The sequence below is a fragment of the Hemibagrus wyckioides genome, linkage group LG11, assembly GCF_019097595.1.
Source record: "Hemibagrus wyckioides isolate EC202008001 linkage group LG11, SWU_Hwy_1.0, whole genome shotgun sequence".
Lineage (NCBI taxonomy): Eukaryota > Metazoa > Chordata > Actinopteri > Siluriformes > Bagridae > Hemibagrus > Hemibagrus wyckioides.
The window spans coordinates 19576171-19599930 of record NC_080720.1 but is presented as its reverse complement, the minus strand read 5'-3'; the positions used below and the strand labels follow the sequence as shown (position 1 = coordinate 19599930).

At 36.0% G+C, this 23760-nt stretch overlaps 1 protein-coding gene across 2 annotated transcripts in view; it reads right to left on the bottom strand.

The window, feature by feature from the left end:
- Window positions 1-13955: 13955 nt before the first annotated feature.
- Window positions 13956-23760, bottom strand: part of LOC131362195 (cadherin-22-like) — a 203085-nt gene continuing 193280 nt past the window's right edge. For both annotated transcript variants that reach the window (XM_058404039.1, XM_058404040.1), the window contains exon 13: window positions 13956-16001. In XM_058404039.1, the coding sequence (XP_058260022.1) occupies window positions 15508-16001 (494 nt within the window). In that variant the 3' untranslated portion in view covers window positions 13956-15507. The remainder of the gene's footprint in view (window positions 16002-23760) is intronic.

Sequence of the window (23760 nt, the reverse complement as noted above, 5' to 3'; positions counted from 1 at the left end):
ATAGGCGTGTTTCATTAGAGGCTTTCAGTGTGAACTGGCTGATGAGTTGTGACAGGTACAGAAATGAAAGCTGGCCTGTACTTAACCAGAGCCATGAAGATTTACCACTAAAAAAGCTGACCCTGATTTGCAAACACTTTTACACACTTTTTGTCAAATTATCAGACGATTAAACCAGCAATAATCAAATATTTTTTATCTTGTTTTATCTTCTCAACTGGTAACATTTTGAGATCTTCACACACAGCTGACCAGTAATAAGCTATTAGCAGTTGGGTAAGAGATATCTTGTGTGATTTCTATGCATATAAAATTTTCATTTAGGTAGTTTTGCATAGTGTTCCAGTAAATGTGTAGGCTATACACATACATACTTCTTTGCTATTTCTTGTAGTTGGTGCAAAATGGTGAAATAGGTAATGCTTTGTTGCAACACAGCAATTCACCTCTTCCTTCCAGCAACTATGTTACTGTAAAAGTCCAAAGTTTTATGTCTAAATAAGTCAGAGCTTCTGTATTTCACTCTCTACAGGAAGTACTTTCTCTGCTGTCTTTTGTCTATAAAAACATTTTTGTTGTACAGTATCAGTCACTAACCTTGCCAGTTGTAATTCTGGTGTGTGTGTGTGTGTGTGTTCTGTATATAATGAGTAGTTTACCATCCACTGAAACCTCATAATGCAAGGCTATGACCCTGCTATGAAGGAGTCTAGATTTAATCAATTTAAATACCTCATGGATAATTTCATCCAGTAACTCTTGCCCCCAATTTTATTTACATAATAGGAGACATGGCAGATATACAGGATCCCAGGTCAAATATTTTGGATTTGAAAATAAATACTGTGATATTTATGTGATTGACAGCTTACTGTCAGGAGGTGAAATGGGGAAGAAAACTTTGCATCGAATCTAGTTGAATATGACAACACACGTTTGCAAAAAGTAAATTATTGTCAGTTCAGATTGATATGAAATGTCTTGGATATGTGACCAATTTGACATTGAGAAGAAAAATGATCCTTGGCTTGATCCATAACAGAAAAAAAGAGTGTTGAAGGGTTTCATTTCACTGTCTAATTCCACTCGCTTCTTTTCTGCCTTTGTCCCATGTCTCTCCAATTTTAGCTCAAATGAAAATAATTTGCATAATGAAAGGATACAAAATTTATTATATTGGAGGGCAGGGCATAAGAATTTTTTCTCTCACTGAGAGCATGATGGAAAGAGGAAAGAGAACAGGGGTGAGAGCAAGAAACAATAAAACGTAATTATGCAGCACAGATAAACCTCCCTAATTCCTGCACTGTCAAATAGCATGATAGCAGACTCACATTATTTCATTTAGAACAGCCACAAAGCCTCATTCAGGACACTGATAGGCTTTACCGCATGACAATTCTGTTAATCAGAATGGGGGAAAAACTGAAATTACAATATTGATATATCCACCATATCCCCAAACCTCCCTCCACTCATTTTCTTGAAGGTATAACTAATTGCATTTTCTATTATCATGTTAATGTGTGGTCTAAACCAAGAATCACATCTAATTATTCTGTTATTTGTTATATCTCTGTTCAGGGACAAAATGGGAAGGGAATCAAACTAATTGAGAAGGAAATGTGTTTTTACAAACCATGCATGTGTGTTAAAGGGTACTAATGAGGATATCATGAAAATGCTTTGTCTTTAGAAGGACTGAATATCACATTGTGGGATTTCCTGGTGAGACGTTCTAAGGTTTTCAGCTCAGTCAAATTCAGTTCAGGGTCAAAAAAGGAACAAAAAATGGCTTGTTTTAGAATTAGACAAAAACTTTTTATATATGGAATTTGAACATGATAGCATTGTAGAGATCATACAATACATCTCGGTTAAACAATAATGTTAAATGACTATGAAAGCAAAAAGTCTTTTTTTAAAAGCTATAATTCTGTCTTCGGAAATGAATTGAGAAAAGAAAGAAAAGAAAAGAAAAAACGTTCTTATGTCAGAGAAATCAACATTTTATTTTAACATTTTAAGGTTTTTCTTCTCCTCAAGAATCATGAAATGTCATTCTTGCTTATTATTAAAAAAAAATAGATTAATATTCCAACTGCCATTGAAATTCTGGAAGAAAAAATGAAAACTATAAATGTAAAATGGTGTAGCTTATGTTTGACAGTTTGGCAAATGTCAAGTTATATTTACAAATGTAGTGTTAATCAAAAAGTAGTTCAGAAACAACAGGAATCATTACTCTGATATGTTTTATTAATGTAGTTTTGTAAAGATATTCTCAGGAGAAAAAAAATGAGAATTAGTATTACTATTATTAGTAGTACTGCTTCGAAATTTATTTCCTATGAATGTAGTCTTGAGTACCAGCTTTTTGTGCTCCCAATTCATGCTAAAAAATAAAAAGTAATTCAATTGTTGACCTGTTTATTAATTTATCTTCAGTTCAACTTGACATCATATTAATTGTAAATGTAATAAATATTTCTTTACATGCTGTGAAACAGAAAAATTTGAATAAAATTTGAAGAAAATACTGTGATGAAAAATGACAAATCAAGCCATAGCAAGCAATCGGTTTTTGTCACTCTTTAACCAGTTTCAGTTATGACTGGTTGAAGGCAGGCCTGGATCCTGAACTAAACACAACACAATCAGAGGTGTGGAGAAATAAAGGGGTATTTTTTGTTGTTTTTTTTGTGTGTTGTTCAAATCAAACACAGCAATTTAGTTTGGTCTTTATTTATCTGAGGCACCTGTAATTAGCCCATACTAATGTAAAGCACAAAATTAAAAGTAACAAAAAAAAAAAGCACAAAAGTAAAGCACACTTTAGTCTAAAAGTGTGTTGCTAAATCAAGCAGAAATACCAAAACTACCAAGTCCTCTAGTAAGGGAATGTTTATAGCTGATATAACATAAGTGATAACAGAAACTCCACAACATTAAATAAATGTATCAAAGCATGTGTCATTCATTAATAAATGATGTTGCTAAATCACATACATATATACATATAAAGGTGGTATGTAGGAACATATCACCTTTCTATTGTAGATTGATTTCCTTTAACAGCAGCTCCTGAAATGATTTATTCCTTATTTATCGTGTGTTTCACACATCATATCCAAAGGAAATAATCAACATATTTTTTTTGAAAGAGCTGAAAACAGATCGGACATTTTCCACTATCAGCCCACTTTATTCCACCATTTTATGAGGTGGCTTCATTTAACTGTTTTTTTTTTTTACCTGACAATGAAAGGCCTGAGTTACATGTGCGTCTGGGCTGAAGAAATAGTCACTATCTCTTTAATAATGCATGAGCTCCTTCATCTCTTCTCTCCTGTCTCTTCTGACAAATGTCAGAGGTGAGAGGAGGGAAAGTGTGAACAGAACACGTCTTCACATATCTAAAGTGCTCAGAGAACAGAGCATCCTAAATCCACCCCCCACAACACACACACACACACACCAATATTCTGATAAGCACATGAATTAGTCAAGCAACCTGTCACATCTCCAACAATTCCGTCAGCCACTCCACCTATCATGCATACTTTAGAATGGCACATGACCCACTTGAAACATAAATGTAAAAATATATTATTGTGAATAAAACAATAGATTGTATTGGCCCTATCTCCATTTATTGGACTTTGATATGTTTCAGCACTTGAACACAGGAGTGCTGGATTAAGGGGATTCACATTAATTCAAACCGTTATGAATTTTCATCATGTGTGAAGGCTGAAATAAACCACTCACTTGAATATAGCTATTGTATTTGGAGTGTCAACCCACACACTGTTGATTAGCAGAGGATCTATCTATCTATCTATCTATCTATCTATCTATCTATCTATCTATCTATCTATCTATCTATCTATCTATCTATCTATATAGCCAAAAGTATGCGTATAAAAGTATAAGTGGACTCACTGGACTCCTTGGAGTCCAAGAGCAAAAGAGGTTGGGCACTGATGTCCAGCAAGAAGGCCTTCATTTTCAAGGTTTTCTTTGGGGTTGAGGTGCAGTACATAGATCTTCCACTCAAACTTGGTAAATCATGCCTACATGTAGATTGCTTTGTGCGCAGGGGCATTGTAATGCTGAAAAAAGCAGCCATATACAAAGACTTCCTATTCAATTGTGTGCTACATGGCAGTAGTTTGGGGAAGAACCAACATATGTGTGTAATGCTCAGGTATCTACATGAGTTATACCAGATAGTCTGTTTATCTATCTAAAAAATTAAACACACCACACACTTTGAAAACACACCAAATCTCAATGAGGAAAAGTATCATGCTGGATATCTATACTGATATGGACTGGGTAATGTGTTAGGAATGAAAGGATGCCATAGCATTTGATGGAAATGAAAATGATCAACCTACAGAGGGCTGAATTCAAAGATACCCTGAAAATCAAAGTGAAAAACTGATGCAGCAGGACAGACCATTTTGCTGAAAATTCATTGCAGCAACTCAAAATGGTATTTTGTATGGCCCCCAAGTGCTTGTATGCATGCCTGACAATGTCACAGAGCTCCTGGACAGTCTGAGGCACATCCTGGCAGCATCGGATGGACCGAAACATAATGTCTGAGAGGTATTCTATTGGATTTAGGTCAGGTTAGCGTGGGGGCCATTCAATGGTATCAATTCCTTCATCCTCCAGGAACTGCCTGCATACTCTCCTCACATAAGGCTGGGCATTGTCGTGCACCAGGAGGAACCCAGGACCCACTGCACCAGTGTAGGGTCTCACAATGGGTCCAAGGATTTCATCTCAATATCTAATGACAGTCAGGGTGCCATTTTCTAACCTGTAGAGGTCTGTGCATCCCTACATGGATAGGCTTCCCCAGACAATCACTGACCCACCACCAAACTGATTATGCTGAATGATGATACAGGCAGGATAACATTCTCCACGGCTTCTCCAGACTTTTTCACGTCTGTTACATGTGTTCAGGGTTAACCTGCTCTCATCTGTGAAAAGCACAGGATGCCAATCCTGGTGTTCATAGGCAAATAGCACATGACCTCCATGGTGCTGGGCACTGAGCACAGGGCCCACTAGAGGACATTGGGCCCTCAGGCCACCTTCATGAAGTCTGTTTCTGATTGTTTGGTCAGAGACATTCACACCAGTTGCTTACTGGAGGTCATTTTGTAGGGCTCTGGCAGTGCTCATCCTGTTCCTCCTTGCACAAAGGAGCAGATACCGGTTCTGCTGATGGGTTAACAACCTTCTACGGCCCTGTCCAGCTCTCCTAGAGTAACTGCCTGTCTCCTGGAAGACACAGCAAACCTTCTGGCAATGGCACGTATTGATGTGGCATCCTGGAGGACCTTAGCCAAATGCAAAACTAGTGAAAAACAGACAGAAAAGAACAGTAGAGAAAAAATGTTAGTGGCCTCCATCTGTAAATCCATTCCTGTTTTGGGGGTCGTCTCATTTTTGCCCATCTATTGCACCTGTTGTTAATTTCATTAACACCAAAGCGGCTGAAACTGATTAACAACCTCTCTGCTACTTACCTGACCAGATCAATATCCCAGGAGTTTAATTGACTTGATGCTATGCTGTGATTAAAAAGTGTTCCTTTAATTTTTTTGAGCAGTGTACTTCTAAGTTGTTAATTCATTGCAAATGGTTTGATTTTTTTAGATTACAGGGTTCAGCAATTTGTTATTAATATACTTTTAGATTGATTCTATTTTTATTCTTATTATATAGTAATTTATTCTATTCTATAGTGATTTATTCTATATTTTGGTCTGGACTGTATATTTAAACTTGTTATTTAAAAAAGTATCTTAACACACCTATGTAGTACAGAACTAAGCATTCAGATGTCATTCAGATAGATTTAAATTTCTATCTATCTATCTATCTATCTATCTATCTATCTATCTATCTATCTATCTATCTATCTATCTATCTATCTATCTATCTATCTATCTATCTATCTATCTATTTTATGAAACTGTATTGCAGTCATGTGCAATATATTCATTGTGGATAGAGCTGAATCGCAGGCCTTTTTAAATTTCATAACTAGTACTGACCAAATCACTGACCACAGGCTGGCCTAGGGCACTCATCTATGCTGCTCTTGGCTTATACTTCCCAATACATGGTAATGCATCACTGGCTGTTTGGATGCTAAGTGCACCATGCATGAAATTCCCAGAAGCTTTTGCATAAATCACCACAGTCAGAAGGACGTCAAAGGGGAAGCTTTGGCATTTCCCAGAATTCCTCTGGGAAAGAAGTGAAGCATGAAGTCCAAGCTGTCAGCAAACACGACTGAAGCATAACGTGTGTTGAAGAGTGTCACTGTGAGTAAACAGAGAGTCTTGCTCACAGTGTTGGTTAACATCTCCATGCTATTATCCCATTTAGCCTTTGAGAACCTTCTCAAAGAACAAAGGTAAACAGGAATCCAGTGGGATTTTTCTGGTTCATGCAGACTTTCTCCCAGACAGAAAAGACATGCCTACAAGGTATACGTGCAATACAGATAACGACTGGGAATGCAGTAAATTTGCAAAACAGGATCCCTAATGATATATATGAAATGTTGACATATATACATCTAGAATACCATATCAGAACATCTACCAGTCAGTTATGTGTAACAGGTCCACCACAGAGTTACAATAACCTACTTTGATGCTACAGCCCAGTTATGTGTCACTGTAGGATCATTTGTTCATTGTATATGCCAAAATACAGTGGTTATTGAACATATTCACACTTAAATTGCATATATTAAAACAGCATGAGCCTTGCACCAGATTGTGTTTGGCTTGCACATCTGAGGTCAAGGGTTTGATTCATGTCTCTACCCAAAAGCAAGGGTTTAGCCTCACTGGCCTAAATTGACCATAATATGTGTGTGCTATTGTACACCTTGTGTACACTTTGCCACTGGGATAGACTGATATTAAATTACTATTATATTTAAAAAAAAAAGTAAAACTGTTATGTACTGTACTGTAGCTGCACACAGATTCTTATTATGTCTGTACAATGAAAATAAAGATATCTTGTTTGTTAAACAGCAATATTTATTGTTATAATATTTATATACTTGTCCCTTTATAGGAACATTTTATTAATGATTAAAATTATATGGAAATATAGATGTCTTCTCATTCTTTTTTCCTTTAACAGATTGAATAAAGGCAACATATTTAATAACACAATAACCTATTTAGTCTTTATTGTACATGTTGTTTTTTCTCCTGTGGGATCACATAATGCATAAAAAGACCCTTCATTCTTTTGGATGAAAAACAGATGATCTGTTGTTCTGTAGGTATTTATTTATTTATTTCTCTGTCGAGGTCCATAGACAATGGAGAGGCTAAATGTAGAGTGTTGTTGTGGGATCAAGCATGTTAACACACATGCTTCACACAAGCACAACAGCACTAGAAATTCAGCTGTGCGATTCAGCAGTAAAACAGTATCTATCTATCTATCTATCTATCTATCTATCTATCTATCTATCTATCTATCTATCTATCTATCTATCTATCTATCTATCTATCTATCTATCCATCCATCCATCCAAAGGTATGTGGACTCCTTAGTATTGAACATCCCATTCTAAAACTTAATATTGCGCTTTAATATTGAGTTGTTCCACCTTTGCTGCCCTAGATTTTGAAGACGTACTCATTTACCAACAAAAGCACAAGAGGTTGGGCACTGATGTCCAGCAAGAAAGGCTTCATGTTCCAGTCCTGAAGGTTGGAGTTGAGGTCAGGGCTCTATTCAGAACACTCATGATCTTCTACTCAAATCTTGGTAAAGCATGCCTACATGGAGCTTGCTTTGTGTGCAGGGGCATTGTCATGCTGGAAAATATTTTGTCCCTTATTTTCAGTGAAAGGAAATCTTAATGATACCTCATACAAAGACACATACACTTGTGTGCTTCTAACTTCATGGCAATTGTTTGGGGAAGAGCCAACATTTGGGAGTGATGGTCAAGTGTCTACATTTAATCTATCTATCTATCTATCTATCTATCTATCTATCTATCTATCTATCTATCTATCTATCTATCTATCTATCTATCTATCTATCTATCTATCTATCTGTCTGTCTGTCTGTCTGTCTGTCTTGGCAGGTTGCCAGTGACAGCACAATAGTGAACAGGCTTGTGACAGTCATCTTGGGTGGATCTATGAATCAGACAATTTATTTGTTAAATTAAAGATGCTTTCATTTCTTAAAATTTTGCAAACTATCTGGCATGCCACATTAACACTACTAACAGCAAATTCTTCCAATTAATTGACACTTGCTAAAGTTAGTGCTTGAGACATGTCACAAGTGACTATTCTACTCTACAAATTATCACTGATCATCATCAGACGCACTATAGTTAGGGAGCTGTGTGCACCCTAAATGGATTAATCTAATAAGCAACAAGGCACTGAGCTGCACATCATCAATTATGGTGAAGTTGCTTTGCTAATAATTTTATTTCTCTTAAAATATTACAGGAGAATACATGTAGAACTGCTTATTATTGTAATGATTCATTGCCATAGTTTACTTCAATATAATTTAGAATTCATCATTTCGCACCATGATCAGTCAGTATGGCATGCCAAACACAGCTGGCACACTACATGATCAAATTTTATGAATATGCAGTTACAGGAAAAGCTGGCTTATATTTAGTCTGCATCAAGCAATTGATTTGTAGTGATTTTTAACTTGAGATAGTAAAAAATAGCACCTGTAGTATTGTAATATAATATAAATGGCATCATTACAATGATCAACATTCGAGTAAGAATCAATAGACCGTTTGACCTTACTGTAAAAACATCTTCTTTATAATCACGACCAAATGACTCTACAGTAACTCATTAATTACGCCTATACATACCAAAGAAATCATTAATTTCACATAGAATAACAGTTTATTTGCTTATGGTAATTAAAAAAAAATGTTTCAGCACTACTTTATATAAAAGAAAGCAGCCCAAATTCCCTTTTTTGGTAAAATGAACTAAAGTCACCATTTTCTGTAATGTTGATATTAAAGGGTTATTGTAAGTAATAGCAACAGTCTGAAGACAAAAATCATAAAGAGTATATCAGTAAATTATTGATCTTTTTCGTGAAGTCTCCTTGCATTACTTTGTTCCATTTTTCATCAAGCTAATCTATTTACTCTTTATATAATATATATTTATATATATATATATATATATATATATATATATATATATATATATATATGTATACATATATATACATAGCCTTTGGCTATGGTACAATACATGCTTTCTTTTTATATTTATTTTTATAATCATATACCATATGAGTTTCTCTTTTGAGTTTCTAATATAGTGTTCTAACTCTTTGTTTTGTTTTTTTTAACAACATTTACATATGGCTTGTCCTTCCACCTGCTTCACAGAATGTGCACTAATGGAATAATTTCCTAATATATAATTGGAAGTAAATATCAAAGTAACTAAATATTTAAGAAACACTAAGTACTTGCCAAACTTTTATATTTAACATTTAAGTTACAAATAAAACTTGTAAGTACTTTAAAGCAAACTACATAATATTTATAGGTTCTATATTTCTTTCTCCAGTCTACTTTTAATTTAAAAAGTTTTAGTGGTTCACCTGCTGTCTTATAAGAACTGCCTCCAGGGATCTAGCATTCACAGTTGAGAGGATTGCTAGATAAACATCTTCACCAGGGAATCTTCACATTTAGCTAAAGACAATCCTGGGGGTTAACTGAGTGTTCTTCCATCTTCAAGTGCTTTGGGAATTGACACTATACATTACAGTACCTGTCAACCAAAGACAAAAGACCGAATTAGAATAGAGCAAGATGCAGCATGTGGAAGTTTCTTTCTTACTTAAATCTATAGTGCTGATATCCCATTGTGCCATAAGTCAGGAAGTTGCATGTCTAAGCTAATTAGAGAAATATAAAATAGAGCCTTTGTCTAGGAAGCAGAGGTCTGAAGCCCAGATAAAATCTAAATAGCGACAAGGGATCCAGGGTCTAATATCTGGCCATTTTCCTATGGGCCTGATATACACAAATTTAGTGATTTAGGAAGCTATATAACTGTTAAGAAACTGTTAAGAAAGAAGGTTCTTGTACTTTATTATTTAATGAATCAGTTCTATGATTATAGTCTTGAAGCTTATTAAAATCTATTAAAAAATAAATAAATAAATAAATAAATAAATAAATAAATAAATAAATAAATAAATAATAATAATAATAATAACAACAATAATAATAATAAAATGTCTTAAAAGTCAAATGCCATGACTTTTGATGGCACTGTTTAAATTCCAGAGAAGCAGGTTACAAAGAAACCAGCCTGATTTTTCTCTCAGCAACATGCTGTGGAACACTGGATTACGATAAGATGATGGACTGTGAAATAAAGCCAGCATGATAGAAATCCTTTCATTGGTTTATTTCTCTATATTGTGCACCTGTTCTGTGCTTGGTCATTTGTTACCAAGGCCTTTCCAGTCTCTGCTGGCAAGGAGAATGTGGCTCTTTCTCTTATTTTTAGGGCCACATTGTGACTATGTAGATGTCATCACCGCTCTGCATTCTGACTTTGGCCAGGATGTCATTGTCCATCTGCCTCCACTACAGAGGATGCCATCCTCTGATAGTGATGAATTCCAGAGGAATTCACTGATCCTGGGCCATACTCTCCAGTCCTCCAGTCAACATTATGCTTCGTGGCCCAGGCCCTATTCCAGTCTTTGTCATGGGGCTTTGGGAGTGCTTTAAGGAGAGGGCTCTGTCACAGTTTCTCTCTTTGTGTCAACATTCAGATGGAAACGAAAGCCATGAGCTCATGTTTTGGTTTCTGTTTTCTGTTTCTGTCTCCACTCTGTCATGTCATTGGTTCCTTACTCTATTGCATGCACCTGTTTTGTGTTAGCTCATTGATAACTTGGATAACTGTGTGTATAACCATCTGTTTCTTTGTTTCTCTGCACAGATTGGTTTATTGTTATTATGCATTGGTTTGTATTGTTGTATTATTATTGGTTTCAGATTTTTTCTAGCTTTGCACTCTCTGGTTCTGACCCATGTTTTATAGGATATAACAATATTTTATTTATAAAGTAAAATGAAACACAACAACAGTTGACCAATGTGCTGTACAAGGATAATAATTATATATATATATATATATAAATATATATATATATATATATATATATATATATATAAATATATATATATATATATATATATATATATATATAGTTAAGGATATTTGGCTTTTGGGTGAAATTTATGGAAAATGTAAAAAGTTACAGTGCTATTATATCATGAAAGTAGGGCATTTAAGTAGAAGCATGCAATGGTGATTTCCTCATCTCAAACAATTTATTGAAACAAAAGCCAACAACAGTGGTGGGTATACCACAACAAAAAATGTCAATGTCTCAATAATTTGTCATGTGCCCTTGACCATCAATTACAGCTTGACAACGACGTCTCATGCTGTTCACAAGTCAACTTATTGTCTGCTGAGGCATGGCATTCCACTCTTCTTGAAGGGCGGCCCTCAGGTCATTGAGGTTCTGGGGTGCAGGGTTATGAGCCTCTACATGGCGACTCAGCTGATCCAATAGGTTTTCTATGGGATTCAGGTCTGGAGAAAGTGCAGGCCACTCCATTTGAGGTACCCCAGCCTACAGTAGCCATTCCCTAATGATGAGACCTCGATGAGCTGGAGCATTGTCGTCCATGAAGTTGAAATTATGCCTGTGTTGTTCATGCAGGGGCACAATGACTGGATTAATGATGTTATTCAGGTAGTATTGGCTTGTCACTGTACCATTCACAAGATGTAGGGCAGTTCTGTATTAAGTAGACACACCTGCCCAGACTGTAACACCTCCATAACAGTATGATGCATAGCGCTATATAAATATATATATATATATATATATATATATATATATCTATATATATATATATATATATATATATATATATAAAACAAGCACGATGTTGATGCTCCATGCTCCCAGGGTACAGTATGTATCATTAAAGGCCAGGGATAAAAAATGTGTTTTTAACTGAGTTTTAAAAATAGATAAAGTTGAAGCTGCTTTGACATGCAGAGATAGATTATTCCAAAGCTAAGGGCCAGCTATATTAAAGGTACAGTCACCTCTAAGCTTTAATCTGGACATGAGAATATTTTAACAACTCTGTGAGGTTTTGATCATACATCATTTCTGTTTCACTCTGCATGCTTGTATATTACAACACTATGGATTTGGACTGATTTTTATATAGCAGACATTGAAATTTTCCACTTCTCCTGCCTCAAACCACACACTGCAATAATCATATGTTAATAATGGTCATCTAAATTATGCTGATGTAGATAATGTCTGATTATTGAATTAATACAGTACCTTATTTAATACAAATTATGCCAGTTTCACTGATGCGATGTGCTGAACTTCACCCACTGTGGTTTGTGATGCAATCTAGCTGGCCAATTTATATGTCATAGTCCTATTAAGGATGTCCAAGCTTTGATGTTGCTCAGAATATGATTCATCCAAGGCTGTCTAACTTAGAAGGACATGGTGTAAATTGGCTCCTGTGATCTCTCATTTTCCTACAAAGTGGATTTTTCACATGCTAATTATTAGGGGAATGCATTCACCACTGCATGGATGCCATTTAGCCAGGTCTCAATAAGTCTTGAATGTAAAAGGACAATGAGCTTTGAAGTTTTGAATTTTTACAGCTATCATAAGCTAGGTAAAGACTGTGTATCCCTTTACTGAAAGAGTGTATCATGATTATAGCAGCTTCCTTAATATAAATGATGTCTGTTTTGATGAATGCTGTGTGTGTATTTTATTTAAAGGGAGGGTTGGTTTTTTTTGATACAACATTGACAGTGGTCTCACAACCATGGTCTATTCCTACCTCACGTCCAGTGTTCCTCGGATAGGCTCCAAATCCACCACAACTCTGATAAGGATAAAGCGGTTACTGAAAATGAGAAAGTGAGCTCTGAGTTCTGCAGTTGATTGTGTAGTGTCACACTGATATTGCTGATCACAAACACAGATAATACTTATTATGTATTCTTGGGGATAAATATTATATTTTATTTTATTTTTTGCTGGGTTTAAATGTTTCTGTCATAGTACTATGCCACCTTCTCCACCTGCATTTCTCCTACTGTAAATCCATTTTTATGATCAGTGCGGCTGAATAGAGGATAAAAGAGGATGCAAGCATACAATGTCAATCATCAGGCTAGCAATAGTAGTGGGATTGAAGATGAAGGTCTAGTTGCCCTTGGTGGATGGTGGCTGAAGTGTGATTTATGGAAACATATTAATACATTAACCAATGATATTCATTACTGAAAAATAAATGGTGGCAAGCTGGGTTGCAGTGAAGCATTTTACTTTGAGGGAAATATAGAGAAACAACCAAAAAGCCTTCCATAATGATCTCCCATGAACATTTGTGAAACCTACAGACAAGGCACATGTCTTTCAAATTACCTTTTCGTTGTTAATAATGCACTGGGCTGCAACTGATGCATGCTTAAATAAATAATATTTGAATGTTAATTCTTTTCAAACACTCTAACATATCACTTTGTGTGGCTGTTATTCAATTTGAAGTATTTCTAATTCCTCAAACTGTGTCCTATAAAGTGCTTTTTTTTTAGACTCTGATACTAAAAGATCTTTGCATACAGTATAAGTTGCTAAAGAAGCTCAATTGTCAGTCATAAGAAGTAGGGATGCGCAAAATCAGAGAAAACATCTGGTGCTACACTGTTTGCTAAAGCAGAGCCAAACAGACCAGAGTATGGCACATTCCATTCTGTCAAATGCAGTCTTTTCAGTCTCAGTGTGTCTACAAAAAGTTTAATATTTATTGATTTCAACTGTACATTTAATCCATACACTGATACTGGATATGGTTGGCAACAGAATGTCTCCAGATATTGGCTGTGGGTGATGAAAACCTCCTACATATGTATTAAATCCTGGATACACTACTGGTCATGGTGAAAATCAATCCATTTTCAGTTTTACAAAAAATGTTCATAAGCATTTGGTCCGTGGTGGACAAGATATAATGTCTTGTATGAATAAAATGCATTCTGATTGAATTACTGCTATGATGTGAATAATGCATAGTGCATTCTAAGCAAGTACATCAACAGAGTTATCATGGATCAAGAAGGATTTAATGTAACCAGGCCTTCTTATCATATTCTCGTCCCTTTTCATCAGCCTCAACCAATACTAAAGATTAAACTAAATAAAACCAATCAAAACATCCGGTTTTGAAACCAGTTTAGAATATAAACAACACAGTCACAAAATCTGTAATGAACGTGGCTGCAAAATGTAAATACCGATGTAAATACTGATCAAAAATGAGGAGTATGTGACTCTTCTGTCGCTTGTGGTTATATGTTTCTTATTGTCCCCCAAATTAACCACTGAAATACAGTTTCAAAAGGAAAACAAAATAACACACACAACAAATATCTGACTGCCCACAACATGTGACTTGGATAATCAATTTAAGATTAACACAATACATAAAATGCATGATAGGACAAAAACAAACCTCTGACTGAGTGAATAGTTAATATTTATACATCCTTTCCCAGCATAGGCCTGTATTTTAGGGAAAAAAAAGGTTTCTGAAAAATAAATATTTTTTTTTTTAAAGTCTGTGGCCCAGATCTATTACTCACAATGGCACCCTCATGTTAATGCCTGTGAAAGTCTCAGGGATGTTCAGTCTGTATCATCCATCCTTTACATTTCTATATTGTTTAATAATTAAGTCCAGTCCAGTATTCTGTACTTCAACCCAGAGGAATAAATAAATAAATAAATAGAAACAATAAATACATAAATATCTTCTTTTTTAAATAAATACATTTTCATCTGGGAATAATTTGTCTTGGCTTAGAAAATGACCTCCCCATTTCTGCTGCATGGTGTCCTGTTCTCAATCTCCCAATCAATCAGTAGACTTTGTCCTCACCGAAAGAGGAAAGAAAAACACACACAGACACACACGCTCACTCACACACGCACACAAAGGAAACCCTCCAGATAGGGAACAGTGTGGGTTTAGCACTGTGCATAAAGCACAGGCCAGCTCTCATTTCACACTCTGCTAGGTTTGTTGGAGTCCCGCCCAACTCCTCACTTATGGGCTGTTCATCCTCCACTTTTTAATCTTTTAAAAAGGCAAACTGTCCGTATCTTTTACAGAGTGGTATTAAAATGTCCGGAAAGCACTGGAATCCAGCGATCATCCACTGATGGAGGAGAGTAGTAGTTAAAGGAGTGTGGGCAGCTCCAGGACTGAGCAGTGTCTAAGAAACAGCAGTGTGTTGTTAGTTTGGCACAGTAGGCACAGGATGGCAGGCAGTGCTAGGACCCTTCTTCATCAGGCTGTGCCGGGGCATAGTATCCTGCCAGCTGCCTGAAACGAGGCCCCCAGTCCCTGAGGTAGGAGAAGTCCTGCTCTGAGCTGGTGGACAGAGTGTGGATGGAGCTTAGTGAGAGTGCTGGTGAGCCGCTGCCCTCCAGTGCGTATGTCTGAAATGAATCGTAAGGAGGAACTGATGGGTCCGCGTCTGCCTGCTCCACCTTCTTCCGGATGTAGCCTTTAAACAGTGAGAAATCAGCTACCTCTCTGTCAGAGTTCACATGGTTTTGGATGCGCTTGGGAAGTGATTCAGAGCTCTTGGCTTCGGGGAAGTCGTAGAGGTTGCGCAGTGCACTCATGTCATAGGCCTGTGTGTCCTGTTCACCTCCACCCTCATCATTATACTTGATGACATTGTCTCGCATGTCTTCTTCCTCCTCACACATGCGCTGACCCTTCCTGTGGCGCTTTAAGGTCACGATCAGCAGCACAATGACTATTGTGGGAGAGGGGAACAAATGAGAAAGAGATAGCATGACAGTATTACTCAGCAGATAGACACAGTGAGTAAAAGAGATTAATCTAAACTCAACATGGCATTTAGACACTCATGTACCCTGGTGAATGTCTCTTACACATTTCATTTTGGAAAAATGATGGCTTATCAAACATTTAATGTTCCTTACAAGCAACTAAAATACTAAAAAAAGTAGAAGTGGATACAACAAGGGATTTGCTATTATTATAAATAAACCAAATTCTTAGATCAAAGGTGATTCCTGTCATTTTAATGTGATTTATTAATTGCTTTTAAAATTGAAAAGCAATTCTTAATATTTAACAATTCTTCAAAGGAAACTTCCTCCCACTGTGAGTGCATTATCATGAATTATGCAAAAAAGGTTGAAAGGTAAATTATGTTTTCCATGTGTTCTCATACTTTAAAAATATATGGCCACACATAATCCATCAAAACTGGCTATAACAGGAAAAAATACTTCTAAAAGAACTAAACAAAATGATCTATCTATGAGATAGATGTTTTCCAAAAGTGACACTTTTTTGAAAATGTTTGAAAATTAGAGCAGATCAAGTGTGAAATCAACTGAGGCTTAAAAGTGGCATCTGCGCAGGAGTCTGCCTATTAATTAAAGATAAATTGTAAGTACCTACAAGACATGAAAGGAAACGGACAAGTCTTAAATTAGTGTCTACATCTGAGTTAATTAAATAAGAACATTTTTCCACAAGAAATGATATATCATTAACATCAGTCTAACTCCTGGTTAAGCAAATACACAAACACACATTTAATAGGTAAACGGCCCTTCTGTGCAACTAGTCCTATGCAATTTGCCCCGCAATGTCCAAACCCAGTCTGGTTCATGCACAAGGGAGAGCACAGTGAGGGGATTAACAAATGGATCTTGACACGAGTGTGCAGTTTGGGAAGTGAGGGTCAGCATTCTGGGGTCAATGTGGATAACACTGTCTACATGAGCAGCTAGTGTGCTCTGTGCTTCCATCACCCATGTACTGACCCTCTCGTAAATCAACTTCTCTGGGTAAAAAGTTTCCATTTTTGTGAACTGATTGTATGAAACTTTTAGTTTTTTTAAAAAAAAGGTACTCTCAACCTTTTTGGTCTTATACAAAATGTTTGGACCCTAAGGGATATCTGTTTGGATAAAAATGTTTACTTCGACATAATCTGTATGAAACAGACTGAATAGTCATCAGGCACAGGGAATGGAGTCCTGCATTGGAAAATTTCATGTTCTCTTTGATGATAATGAGTCTGTATGCAATTTACATTACTAAACACGTAGTTTGCAACTTCAAATAAACTATACGTCTGTACGTATTTGTGTGGCAGCCTGGCCAAATACTCTTGCTGTGAATGTTTTGCATTAATCAAACTGTTTGTTAGGCACCATAACAAAATGGAAACAAGCCTAATAGATTCATTTTGTTATTCAAAATTATGTAAAACTATTCAAGATGCACATGTGCCATTGCTTACACTGTAGAGATGGCAGCAGGACAAAGTTGAAAAAAAAAAAGAATTAGTCAGCATTTTTTTTTTAGTACCAATACAAGACAGTATAGAAATCCGTCAAGTTAAGAGACAACGATGAGGGTCATCAAATGCTGTGCCTGACATTTTACCTCAAGTGATGAGACTAGAGAGACTGATGAGGATGATGCTTATAATGAAAGTGATTAGGATTTTCATCACTTTTCATCAGTTTCCATTAGAATCTTTAATAAAATGTTAATGTTCTTTTGTCATAAATAAATTACATTGCAACTGTAGAGGCAGCTGTTGTCTTTGTTTGATATCAGTTCTTAATGAATAGAAAATATAATATTTGTCAAATTGCTATGACACAGCAACAATAATAAAACACTTCATGACATGTTTAATTGGAAAATAATCAACTCCAGGATTATAACAGAAACTGTACTACCTCATTGTTATATATCTTTGCATCACAGCACATCCTGTTAAATGTTATCTACCCTTACCTCTTAAGATATGCATAAAAAACATTATTAAGTTCGACTAAATGAGTTTTGAGAATTTTATATAAACAAAAATAAAATTTTGACAATGTGGAGAGTTTTCCCAGGGTGCTACACATTTGTTTGAGACTGAATTTGTCTGTGATGGCTTCAACAGCTTTTCCTTAAAGGAACAATTTTGGTGTTTAGCAGTTTTTTTGTTTTTTTTTTTGCCTTGTCATATTTCTTTCTGAAAAGGTCTCTCTTTTTCAAGGAAGAGCAAATGCACCTTCCTCCAAGGAACTTATTATTGCACTGTGTTAATTTTAATGAGAGACGTGTCCTTTCTGTGGTATTACAAAAGGATTTCCACCAGGAAGTACTGTCACAGGAGCAGCTTAAAGGGAAAAAGGTGAAAGTATAAGGTGAAACAAAACTCTTGAATTAGTGAAACTGAGATATAATGTAGAAAATCTGGAACATTACTTTTCATTAGAGACTGGTTTAACTCCTTTGCAGGCAGCATAAAACGAAAAAATAAAACAGAACTGTAAAACGAAAATCTTCAAACAAACTATGCTACAATACAACATACTGTAGGCTTATCCTGCTCTTAAGCCTTGAAGATGATCAAAAACCTCCTAAATAACGTTTCAAAAAACTGTCTCTTACTACATTATAATAAGGATGAAAAGTTTTCAAAACATTGACCTAAGGTGGAATGTAGATATATTGGGAATAATTGTGAAATCAAGTCAGAATTGAAAAGAAAAGCAACTGAGATGGATCATTTAATCTACTAATGAGAATGAAAGAAAACAAAAGCTGTATTCATCTAAATAAATCAATGAGCCCTTCATCCTTGAATTATCTTAATTAGTTCTTATATTTGTTATTAGAAAGCTCCCCATTTCTCTCGATCGGCATATGTTTAATTAAACTGCAACTCTCTGAGACACATTACATGAACAATTGGAACCTCAGAGAATGTAGCAAAAGCCTTTCTAATTCACTATGCTAACGTTTTTTTGTACAGGTGGATTGGTGATAAGAAATATCTCCTAAAGAGAATGACTGGTGGAGAGTTGGTGTCACTGATAAGATGAAAGAATGTGTCAGTACACTACAGTCACATCTTTTGCTCCCAAAGGTCATATCCTTTAAGGAATAAGGTTAATGTTTTATTAATGGTCTCTTGTCTAGAGGCACAAGTCAGATCAAAGGTCATTAATAAGCCATGAGTACAAATGTGATAAGTCTCTGATTGTCCTGTGGATGATGTTACTGTCTTATATGAGAGAATTGTCTAGGGTAAGTTCACCGAGCTTTCATCTAACCACGTGCTGTGGATTCTTTGAGATAAAAGCTCTTTGAAGAAGTATGGCTATTAGGTAAGAAGATAGAAGTGAAGTGCTAAAATATAATTAAACTCTCCTGGAAGAACAGAAACCCATACATTTCAATGAATATAATGTAGGTTTTAAACGTCTTCGCTATCCATTTTTCATGCATTCATCAATTTTCATTTTAATTAAACCTTATTTTTTTTCCATTAGGGCTTGAATCCTCCTCCAGATATGAATTTTATATAAAATAACCTTCAAAGGCAATTCCACTTTGAGCAAATCTAACTAAATCAGACACATTAAGTACTTTTAGGCTGAATAATGTGTGTACTTAATGGCCAAGACACTACCATGTTGTTTCCATACTATGCTTTGTAACAGCTAAAATTCCAATAGGATTCTTCATCCTGCTTTTTGCCTTTGTTGTGTTTAGAGACAGAAGAGTACAAAACCCTATGTAAATATGTAAAAGGAAAAAGAAATATGTAAAGGCAAAGGGTACTGCCATGTTAGTTCCCTCCAAATTAAACAGGTGAATGCATTGTATAAGCCAACAGTCCAAAAGCCAGGAAACTGATTATCAGGATACAATAGCTACTTAAAAAACCTGGCTGTGATTAACATTAGGCTCATGTGTTCTTATATAGATGTGGCTGCTGGTGGATTACACTCTTAGAGTGCTGGGAGTTGGTGCTGATATTGGTGGATCATATAATACACAGATTTACAGCTAGGGCCAGCTGAATAAAAACTCGCACAATCTGGCCACCCCAACTGAATGCGCACACCAGCCTGTTTCTTTAGTAAATACCTCACTCAGAGCCAAAATCCAAAATAAAGTTTAAGACATTAGCACAAAACAAAAATATATAAATGAATCTTAGCTGTTAGAGAGGACTGAATTGTAGAACAGAAACTAAAAGCTTTCTTTGAGCCATGTTTTATAAGAGGAAAAGCTCAATAATAGCCACAATAATATGTGCAAATGACTTGTATGGGGGGCATTTAATTGGATTTAGTTGCTTATAAATTACTCGATATGTTGCAGAAAAAGAAAATTGGTAGCAATTGCCTGGAGAGAGCTAGAGCTTGCCTAAAACTGCTGATTGTCTCCATCACAATTCTTTGATCAGCCTCCTGCCTCTTTCACACACTTGCTAATTCAATGCCTGCCCTTAAGCCTAGGGGACGTGACTCTTGGACCATGCTGCACTTTTGTTTTACTTTCCAATTCCATCATAATCAGATGCCCTTAATAGACAAGGGCTGGGTAAATAGACTTGGGTTACACTGGCTGCCTCAACACAGCAGTATGCATACCAAATCAGTCTGATTTACACTGAGGATCTCAACAGTAACTGATGTAAAATGCCTAATGAAGAGATCTGCACCTGAATTTGCGGTACATAACCAACTATCCAGGCATTTTTAGTAAAATTAAGTGTGTGCCTAAAGCAAAGAAAAAGAAACTGGAGTCTTTTATGAAGGCAATACAATAGCAGATGACACTCTCTCAGAGCTGGATGACAGTTTAAAGCAACAGTGTACTGAATACAAGCATTGCATCTGTAAAGCGATTACATCAGTTCTACAGAAGGTGTATGCATGCTTAGAAATGTGTTTCTTCTCTCAGGAGACACAACAATGAGGAAAAGAGGAGCATCAGCCTTTAGAAAGAGCAAGCTTTTTGTCATGTTGTCAAGATTTGTCACATCTCTGCATTTTTTATGAACTGTAAAAAATGACCTTAGCAAGAAGAAATATACTGAATAAAGGAAATGTCTTAATAATCGTATTATATTTAATAATATGATTATTACTAATTAATAATATTGTAGTATGTAATATAGAAATATAATATAATAATAATAATAATAATAATAATGCCAGGAAATACGTTAAATCTCTGACAGATAATTTGCTCATTTTAGAAATAAATGCTTTATATGAAGCAAACTTATCTGCCAGTAGGATAAAACAAATGCAATTAATAATAATAATAATAATTTCTATATAAAAAACAATCTAATAAAGAGATGATGAACTTGTATATACAATTCTAGGCATAACATTATGACCACCTGTCTAATATTGTGTTGGTCCCCCTTTTGCTGCCAAAACAGCCAACAAAACAACCCATTGCCAACAAAACAACCCATTGAGGCATGGACTTCACTAGATCCCTGAAGGTGTGCTGTGGTATCTGGCACCAAGATGTTAGCAACAGATCCTTTAAGACCTGTAAGTTGCTAGGTGGGGCCTCCATGGATCAGACTTGTTTGTCTAGCATATCCCACAGATGCTCGATTGGCTTGAGATCTGGGGAATTTGGAGGCCAAGTCAACACCTCAAATTTATTGTTATGCTCATCAAACCATTCCTGAACCATTTTTGCTTTGTAGCACAGCGCATTATCCTGCTGAAAGAGGCCACAGCCTGTTTCCATGAATGGGTGAACATGACCTTCTTCCCATAGTGCATCCTGATGCCATGTGTTCCCCAGGTCACACACACCCAGCCATCCACGTGATGTAAAAGAAAATGTAATTCATCAGACCAAGCCACCTTCTTCCATTGCTCCATGGTCCAGTTCTGATGCTCACGTGCCCATTGTTGGCACTTTTGGCATTGCGCAAGGATCACCATGGGCACCCTGACTGGTCTGGCCCCATGCGCAACAAACTGTGATGCACTGTGTATTCTGACACATTTCTATCAGAACCAGCATTAACTTCTTCAGCAAGCCACTTTTGATAGATACTGACCACTGCAGATCGGGAACACCCCATAAGCTAGCCATCAACATTAAGGACAAAATGTTCACTTGTTCACAATATGTTCACTTGCTGCCTAATATATACTGTATATATATATATATATATATATATATATATATATATATATATATATATAAATAATATAATATATATATAGACTAGTGATCTAGTGATCTTATTATGTTTCTTTTTCTCTTTGTCTAATCACATAAAAATGTGTCTGGCATCCACTGAAACTCCTGCCAGTTCTTGCCATGCAGATGTTCCAGTAAGCACTCCTGACAGGACAACTATTTCCCCAAGGATGACGGGCACACTATGACTCCCATCATGGCAGATGGACCATAATTGGGGTAGATGTGTGCAGATGCCATGACACACCCAAATGGATCCATCACCTTGCCCTCGTAGTCCACTCAAGAAGGGTTTGTTTGTTTGGTAGCTAATTAGGCATGAACTTGTTTTCATTCCTACTCATTGTGGCTGCTGACAGGACTGTGGCTGGTGACAGGTCTGGATTTGGTCACTGGGATGGGTTTTGGGGAAAGAAGTTAGATCAGCACTGATGTAAGACAGCCTTAATGCATTTCTTAATGCACGACATCCTTGCAATAGAATGCGTGTACACATTCTCCTGAAATTTGCTCTTTTAAAACCAGGACTCACTGCTGCATTAACAATGCTCCACAAGCTTATAAGTTATAGTAGGACAAAAATAGTGTTGAGGAACTAAACAAATATAGAGAAACTATAGAGGAAATTAATCTGCAGTGGACATTCATATCCAAGTATAATTTAATTGTAACTTCACTATAGAAAGTTTTGTATGAGTGCACAGTGTGAACAAAACTCAGAGATTAGTTTCAGAATATAAAATAAATCACTTTTTATGTATCAAACTCCACCATCATTTAAGTCATCTCAGACTTTTTAAAAAGGCCAGCTCTAAATGTGTCAATGTGCTCCATATTTGGGGTGCAAACTTCTTTTCTTGGGTGGAAAAGTAGGTCTGCAGAATGACTAAGGGAAATTAGTGACAACAATATATACTGTTGATTAAGCGAGAAAAAGTCTTAGATGGCACAATCTGTTCTCACTGAAAACCAAGCATACTTTAATGTGATTAGGAATAATAGAGCCAAGAGAGAGAGAGAGAGAGAGAAAGAAACGGGATAGAGAAAGAGAATAAGCTAATTAAGCTTGCAGAAATGTAAACGTGAAATGCTTTTCTAAACTGGAAGTGTATCAAGCCATGATTACTCAAAAAGCTTGCACTAAAAAAAAACATGGGCCACTGAAAGGGTGACAGAGATGCTGATGCTTCTCTTTTCCTGATTGTGGGCTGCATCCTTTCAAACTGACCGTCACATCAGTCCCTGGCAAAGTGGTTGGATGTCATTTACTGGGGTCTATTTTGTGCGTATTCTCCATCTGTACAAAAGCTTTCTCCTCTTCACATGAAAAAGGACATCCAAAAGCAGAGTCAAGCAGAGTGAAAAAGAAGAATGAAATATTGATTGGCTTTCATGTTACTTTTGTCCTGATTTTTTTTTTTTCTTGTATTTCTGTGGCCCCATCCTTTGTAGGATATGAACTCATACACAAATTAAAGTTTAAATTCATGATG